The 8,584-nt window shown below is 42.4% G+C and overlaps 1 protein-coding gene across 1 annotated transcript; it reads left to right on the top strand.

Moving 5' to 3' along the window:
* Positions 1 to 204: 204 nt before the first annotated feature.
* Positions 205 to 4,560, top strand: jpt2 (Jupiter microtubule associated homolog 2). The gene is made up of 5 exons (XM_082529567.1): positions 205 to 389; positions 1,137 to 1,288; positions 1,695 to 1,846; positions 2,498 to 2,534; positions 3,154 to 4,560. Exons 1-5 carry the CDS (start codon positions 334 to 336, stop codon positions 3,414 to 3,416), a joined length of 660 nt encoding a protein of 219 aa, XP_082385693.1. The 5' UTR covers positions 205 to 333; the 3' UTR covers positions 3,417 to 4,560.
* Positions 4,561 to 8,584: the final 4,024 nt, after the last annotated feature.

Raw genomic sequence — 8,584 nt, forward strand, 5'->3', positions numbered from 1 at the left:
ATGTGTATAACCTATTGCCATAATTAAACAGCCGTGTAAATCATATTTAAATAAGAAAACTATAGCCTCAGTGCTGTTCCGGGAACAATGCACAGTTGCTTCTCCAAAGTCTTTCACTCGTAATGGGAGTCTGGGTGCAGTGAAACGAGCGCACCTCAGCTTGGCAGAGGACCAGTTATAATCCTCTGTGTCATAGTTGGGTGGGCTCGAAATTCTTCACTACGGAGTTGAGCCGGGCACGCGCAGGCAGAGGGGGGAACTCGCTCGTCGTCCAGTTGGCAAACTGACGAAGAAGTTGTCTTCGGAAACTTGAAGGGTCAAAACAGAGCCACCATGACTTCGACTAACATGTTTCAAGGGTTGGATAGTGGTTCGAAACCGAGTTCAAGGTAAAGACAACAGCTGCGCGGCTTGGTTATGTGCGAATAAGAGCCGCCAGTAACGTTTTATTCCGACTGCAGCCAGGAGCTCGGACAGTTAGCAGCCCAGAATTTAGTATAACGTTGCCTGTCAGAACTTCGTAGGTTTTTTTTTTCCTTCCACTAATTTCTTTAAGCATATCTCGAACACGCAGTGCTCCCAGAAAGCTTAAATGTCTGGGTGGACGCTTAAGTGGAGCTGCAGTGGTTTGAGTTAGCAAACTTGTTAGTCATGATAGCTTTCGAGCTAGCCATTCAGGCGTTGTCTACTGCGCCTGCGGAAGTGTGAAATGCTCCTCGGAAGGCTCTTCTTTGTATCCGCCAACAGAGGCGTTATGGTCACACTTTCCTTATAGCAAGAGGTTCGGGTGCTTTTTTTTTTTTTTTTTTTTTTTTTTTTTAAATCTCGAAAGCACCAGTTTCCGGATCAGCTCCCCCAAGTAGAATGATCAAACTTTCAATAACGAAAGAAAGTAAAGCGTCTGTCTGATATAATCTATAGCAGACAATGGTTTCCATGCGTATATGGCGCCATTCCCGAGTCTATAATCAAGTAACCTGTTATTTAGCTCAGTTGGCCCAGCTAACATATTTATAGCCCGGTTACTTAACGTTTCCTACAAGTCTTTGAATGTAAGACATGACAGTAACAGTAGACTGTAAACATGAATCCGCATTCTGTTTATTTAAAGATTTAACTTGTATGTTAATCTGTAGGGTGTTGCAGCCTCCTGGAGGTGGCTCCAGCAATCTGTTTGGTGGCTATGAAGAGGACTCTGCAGCATCAAAAAGACCCAATAAGATGGCCTCCAAAGTTTTTGCTCCACCAGAGGAAGCCCAGAGTGCACCGAAACGCTCCAATCCTCCAGGTGAGATTAACCTGCTGGTGGCTGATGCTTTGGCTTTTCTGTCTCTGCAAATCCATGTTCAGAGTGTGAAAACTATTACTACAATGTTAAATTTCGACTGTAAACATGTTGGCTGTTCTCTGTGCCTGCACATAATACACCTGCTCATATTACTCTGGTATAGCTGGGTTTATTTACAGTTCAGGGTACTTGATTGCCCTGATGGTCATAAATATTTTTCTCTGAAATGGTCAGAACATTCTTGCCATTTAGCAAGTGCACACAGTATGCAAAACTAAACTGGGTATGTGCTACATTTGGTACAGAAGAGTGACTCTTTATGAAATGGACACAGAAATTGCATTTTATTTTTTTACCATTGCTGAAGATCGTGTCACTATATGGTATGTTGGTTAATCTTTTATAGGTGGAAAGAGTAGTGGAATATTTGGTGAATCTGAGCCTGCTGCTCAACCACAGAGACCCATGCCACCAGGTGGACCAACCAGCAACATATTTGGGCCTGCAGGCACGGGACCTGCCCAAAGTCCAAGCCGAAGCCACCCAAATAAGCCAAAGGTACTTTTTGACTTGTATTTTATGAGTTGCAGAACATTTTTATTCCAAGCCTGTGCAAAAAAAAAAGTCTCTTTAGTGAGGAATACATAGGTTTGCGACAGGCAGCACTTCAATAATAATCTCTAATAAATACACACTAACTGAGCCCCACCCTAACACCTACCTGTCTGTGCCTCCAGTGAGACCGGTGGTACGGTAACCTCAGAGATGATCTCTAATTTGCATAGATAGTGACTGCAAACCTGGCTGATGTCAGCCTGTTATTGTAGATGTCTGTGATTACTAATCAGCAAAGGTGTGTTTAAGTCAGCACGAAAGCCTGAAGCCACCTCTAGCTTTAGCACATTGTTTAATGACTCAACAAAGGTCCTGATATTGGTAACCTTTGAGTTGTAGGTACTGAGGGTCATTCAGATTATTTGCAAAAGTAAAAAAAAAATGTGGCAAACATAACCATTATGACCTTTAAAACTAAAGAAATGTATGCAGTCATGTATAATAATTGCACTTTCTTGTCCTGTTCTCATGTCCATTTGACATTAACCCATTAACATTATTAATTTCAATTTTAACTGTGTGCAGTGAAACAAGAACACCTGTGGGGTTTTTTTCTTTCTTCCTTATCTTTACTGTTTTGTTTTTTTAATACAGGACAACCTAAGTGTGGGACCTGAACCTGAATCACCAGGTGAGTACTGTACATGTTCTTTGTGTATAATTTCTTTGCATTATACTATTAAACTACCTCTGCTAAGCCTTGCTGTTCAGACAGATCAGATTTAATCATATTGTACCGTTTTCTAAGTTTTACACCCTAAACTTTTAATCAGTCTTCAGTTAATGAGAGAGAAAAATAAATTGAGTCTATTTATGCTCTCATCTGTGCATTTCCACTGCTTAACTGCATATAGCTTCATGCAAACAATAAAAATATGTGATAGTCTCAATAAACTATCCTCAATCTCTGCAATTCTTTTTTTTTTTTTTTTTTTTTTTTATAAAAAGCTTACTAGTTTCACTTAGATCTCAAATGTAACAAATATGTGATTTCCCCCTCCTCTGTTAGTTAGTGAACTGCACTTGAAAACGGCAGGGCTTGTGGTGTCTTACATGAACTCAAGCTTTCTGGCTTTAGATTATAATTTGGTACTCCATGCTCTCGTCTAATGATCATCACTTCTGAATCCAAAAAATCAACATGGTGGTGTCCATCACACTACACACAACACATACAGTGCAAAAACCAGGGGGTCGGGTCACGGTGGCTGTGTCCAATTTGATATCACATGTCAGTGTGTTTGTTTCAGTTCCTCAAGCTCCTGAAGCCAAAGCCAGCCAGCCTGAGGCGAAAGAAGAAATTGCACCCCCAGCCGATACACTAGCTAAGGAAGAGCCACCCGCTGCCATTGCCGCTGCTGTCTCGGCACCCTCGGAGCCTGAACCCACACCTTCCTCATTTCCTGATGACACTTCGCCGAAGAACCACGAGCCTCACCTGGGACCCAAGCCTCGCTCCCACAACAGGGTCCTCAACCCTCCTGGAGGAAAATCTAGTGTGGTGTTCTACTGATCAGCTGAGCGTGCCACCTTTCCGAATTTGTGTCCATAAACCTCTGTGTGCTCCCCTGTTAATCTTCTCTCATTCCTACACTGCTCTTTTGATGGAATGTGATCTGTACACCTAAATACAGCCCAGTTATTGTTGTTGTTCACACCTGACGCCTGGGCTCCTAAGTTGTCCTCAACATCTTGCACTTTCATCCCTCGTTTTTGACTTCCTGCCATCTGTCTTCTCCTTGATATTCTTCTATAATGAAACCTGCAATCATTACAATCACCAATGAGTCAGCTGAATGGTTAGCTGTCACCTTATCACTTTAACTGTAACACAGTTTGGTTTCAACTTTGCAGTTACTGTTTTCACCGTTTGTGTTACAAGCATTTGTAAGAGTAATTTGTCTGGAGGCACAATCATCTAATTTTTGTGTGTAATTTTTCTGCATCTCAAGAACGGTTTAGAGTTTGGCATACTTGCACAATTTTCAGATTTAAAACTGACCTGCAATTTGGTTTGGCTAAAAACTTCACAGCAGACATTTGCCCAAATTTTTGGGAGCTTTCTGGGGTGAACACAGCCTCTCATCAGTTTAATTTATGAAGTGCCAGATCTTTATTGGATGACCACTTAATTTCAGAATTTAAGAAACAATCCATGTGACTGAGGCCTGATATAAGCTTGGCATCCTTTCATCTCTCTAGCCTTTTTGTTAATTATGCCTTACTAAAAACGTGTACAACAGAGCACAATCTGTGATTAGGAATTGAAACAGCTGTTTACTCCCCAGATGTTTCTGTGTCCTCAAAGAAATTCCATTTTGATTTATGTGAATGTATTGTGCAGGTACTTTCTCTGCTTCGCCCTCATTGCTTGCTTTATCTGAGAACATAATCTGCCTTCTTTTAGCTTGGGGTAGGCCTCAGTTTATGTTTTAAATTAAAACGGCTTGAAGACAAAGTGAACTCTGGACAAGCGTGCGGCCTACCTGAAGTCCAGGTGGGCTCGATGATAATCACATTTTCACACTCATCTCGGGGCAGACCTGTGGTGTTCTGGTGCCAGCCTGTCTCCTCCGTGTCGATGTGCCTGGTAGGCAGCGAGCGCAGCAGAAGAAAGAAAACCTGTGTATTGCAATAAAATGGTTGTTTTGCAGTAAGAGTTTGTTTACTGTGTCTGCATTCATCATCTACTAAAAACTGAGAAACACTCAGGGGTGATTAATTTAAACATGTACATTTTGTTAAACTGGAATTCGTCTCTCCCGTTGATGCTTATGAGGATTTGTGTAAATCTGACATACAATCCAGTGTTGTCTGTCCCATTTTGAATCACTGACAGTGGTGCTTTTGTCTGAATTTGTCCTCGGGCAGCACTCTCTGGAAGCCGCTTCTTTTTTTCTCCCCACATACAAAAATGGCCACTTCTGCCCAGAGGGAGTTTATTTTTGCTTCGCAGCCACAGAATCTGTATAGAATTTTTAAACATTTCTATTTGAAGCAACGGTACAGATGACAGCACATAAAACACTGTTTGCTTGTGTGTTTGTGTATAAAAACTGTCCAAAAGTTGATTCTGTTCATCTGGACGTATCATTTTCAGTGGGAGAAACGTTTCGTCACTCATACAAGTGACTTCTTCAGTCTCAGCTGACTGCAGGTTTCCTCAGTCTTATAAATAGAAGAGTTACCTCATCAGGCCAGGACTCTGCAGTCTATTTACACCTACAGGGCAGTGGACACTGTTTCAATGATGAGGATGTAACATCCTGGATAGGGAGGAACGCTGGTTTAAGCGGAGTCAAGGAGGTCATCTCTGAATCGAGGAGGGGGCCTAAGGGTACATCTTTCGCCATCTTACAAAGCTGTGATTGCAGCCATTCCCCAACTCTCTGAGAATGGTACTCATGGCCATTGATCAGTGGTCTTTGATCAGTGGTCATGAGAATTTGCATAATTAAGATTAAGGAACTGACCTCCCAGCCCATTATTCCTTCAGTGAGCTGGTTTCAGTCATTTTGCAAATGTACTGTATAAGACTGGGGAAAGCTGCAGTCAGCTGAGACCGAAGCAGTCACTTGTTTAAGTGACGAAAACTTTCTCCCACTGAAAACGCTACGTCCAGATGAACAGAATCAACTTTTGGAGATTTACTTACCTGGATGATTGAGAATGTATTAAGATGTATAAAAACTGAGATGTTCAGAGGTCTTCCTTCATGGTATCGAGCAGCCCACACAAAACAGGGTCTTTGTGTTGGTTTTAATGTAGGTGCTGATGTTAACCACCATGTTCAGCAAACATCTATCAGGTCATTCGACTTGTTAGCGTCCTCCTGAGCTGAAGGTGGTGGCTATAAGTGACTCAAACATGACAAAAATGGGTTCTGAGTGACTGGCTGGACAAAAATATTAAATAGCTTGACTAGTTAGAAATCATGAGGAGCAACAACTCCATGACTGCTCTTCTCTTATGTGGGATATATTAACAATGGACAAGCCGTTTGAAAATATGATGTGAAATCACTTAAATAACCTGCTGGGTTTGCTAAAAGTTAAAATATTTATACTACTTTGGCTGATGGGTTTTGCACATCACTTTTAACTTATTAAGTGGATATTAGTGAGGGTCATGATAATCAATTCAATTGAGTAATGGGTTGATTAAGTCCATTTCCAGACTAAGAGAAAAAGTCAGTGAACATATCAGTAGGTTTAGGTGTAGGCTAATCCATGTCTGGTTATGGATGTTCACTGACATGGTTTCTTCTTACTTGGATTTATCCAAATGTATGTAAGTTTTGGTCTGTTGAGCCCTCGTGTAGCACCAAGCAGTAGACCTAAACCTGGATGTGCTTCTGGGTTCTGCCTCTAATGAAAACGGATGAGTGTAAAATGCAACCATTGTTTGTAGTTTGCTGCCACCTACTGAGTGAAACTGTTAGTTACCCGTTCAGTTTAGTAAGAAGCATTAGTGTTTCACAGCCAAACACAATAGTTTGCAGAAAACGCCTGAAAATATAAACATGAATTCTTCCAGGGATAATATAAAAGACAAAATTAGGGACTTCTTTATTACTATGACAGACGAACAGTAGGGTGCACTGAAAACAGGGTGCCCACATCAAAACACCATGCGTTCACTTGGCAGCATTACATCATCGGTGATTCACATCTGCTTAACGGAACTCATGGCAATGATCAAGGACTGTGAGGGTGGTTTCGGCCAAGGGCCGGGTGTCAACTTGGGGGAGAAATCGGAGCACTGTGCATGTTGCCACAATTCATGCACCCAGCAACTGAATCATGAGGGGCCAAAAGATGCACCAGTGCCTGAGCCCACCAAGGACTCCACAAAGGAGTGTGACGTGTGCGAGGCTGAGCCCTCTGCACCTTGTAATGATGTGACAGTGGAAGCTCCACTGTCAGGGGAACAGTTGCTTGTTAAAGAGCTCATAAAGGCAGTAATCACACATGCCTCAAGAGAGGCCAATGTGTCGCCATCCGATGAGATTCAGCAGGGTCTCTTCATAGCTCTGTGGGCGCAACTTAAAGAAGAAACTCTAAATATAAAAAAAGAGGATCAAAAGTCTTGCAAAGGCAATTTTCAAAGACATTACAAAGGTACTGGGTATTACACCTAACCTTGTTATCATTGCGTTGGCTGTACCTTCGCCGTACCAACAAGTGGTGATTTCGATATTCAAAGACCACCTGTTTCGAAAGAAGCGAAACCTACTTACAAGGTTTTTCGCATGGTGTGGAAAAACAGAGGATGATGAAGACCAGCTACCAGAAACTGACAATATCTCCCAGACACTTTTGAACGAATTTAAAGATATTATATTTCCAATACCGGGAGAAAAATCATCATCTGGAGTTACTGGCAGATCTTATGATGCTGGCAAAAATGAGCACGTGAGCGCACTTATTCATGGTGTACTCTCACATGCTGAAAAAACGTCCCGCTACAAACCTTCAGCTAAACTACACAAGCTGCTCTTTGACAATGTGCTGTCTGATGTCAACATCAAAGACCTGTATGTAGATGAAAAAAAATTAAAAGGTCTCGATAAGGCCATTTACCAAGAGCTCCAAACACTTTGCAAAGAAAAACCTTTGTTAAAGTTACTGAATGACAGGAACCCCTTAATGCGCAGGGTGACGGTTCATACAATTAAAAATCACTTGATCAAATCGTTGCAGAATCCTGCCCTTAGGGCAGCTGGAGAGGTTCAAAAATACAAGTCTTCTGTGGAAATGTGTATTGAGGACTTGGTGAAGCAGATTGTCGAAAATGCAGACTCACCCTGCTCTTCTGAAAAAGCTGATACTATCGCCAAACAGTTGTTCAGTAAAGTCTGGCCTCGAATCAAAAGGATTCCAATCCCCGCTGTACATGTGATATTCCTCAGTAATATGATGTACAATTCTCTCATAGAGAAGTGGAAAGACCCAGATGTAATACTGACATTCATGGCATTAGACCACAGATATGTTTACGAGCTCATTATTAGGGTCTACAAAGAGCATGCTGTAACCATATTAGAAAGTGAACCTTTCATCAGAAGCTTCTTTTCCTCTGTGGGTCGAGCTGTAGGGTTCGCACACGCACAAAAAATTTTGGGGACATTACATTAACTTACATTAATTTCCTGGAGACTTATCCTGACTCTACCCATCACAAGTCCCTGCCTGAACCTTACCCTAACCCTGACTCAAGCCTTCACCCTAAAATTGAATGATTTACCTTGCAATTTGTCCCCATAAAGTAGGCGAGACCTCATAATATGAGTGTGTAAACAAATTTGTGTCCCCACAACAATAAGTAATACATGACCACACACACTGACACCCACACAGCAATATTGGTATGGCAGGGATCAGGCCCACACAATGTGCTTACACATGGCCCACATACCGCAAAGAATGACGGCCCTTTGGTGGCCCAGACCTGGTTTGCCAGAGGTGGCCCACACATGGGCCAGCACAAGGCCAGTTTCAGACACCCTGGTCGTCCTGTGCTGGCCCATGTGTAGATTACCTCTGGCAAACATGATCTGGGCCACCAAAGGGCCGTTATTCATTGCGGTATGTGGGCCATCTGTAGGTGGTGTGCAGCCACGGGCCAGTTGTAGACACACTTCTGGCCCTGTGCTGGCCCAGAACGGTTTCAGCTCTGGCC

Source organism: Aulonocara stuartgranti (assembly GCF_965226115.1).
Source record: "Aulonocara stuartgranti genome assembly, chromosome: 4".
Classification (NCBI taxonomy): Eukaryota; Metazoa; Chordata; class Actinopteri; order Cichliformes; family Cichlidae; genus Aulonocara; species Aulonocara stuartgranti.

Bases quoted from the DNA above. Each gene is read 5' to 3' on its own strand.
- jpt2 (XM_082529567.1), top strand. From the start codon at position 334: ATGACTTCGACTAACATGTTTCAAGGGTTGGATAGTGGTTCGAAACCG. The intron at 1,289-1,694 runs GTGAGATTAACC...AATCTTTTATAG, and splicing joins GAAACGCTCCAATCCTCCAG to GTGGAAAGAGTAGTGGAATA. The intron at 2,535-3,153 runs GTGAGTACTGTA...TGTTTGTTTCAG, and splicing joins ACCTGAACCTGAATCACCAG to TTCCTCAAGCTCCTGAAGCC.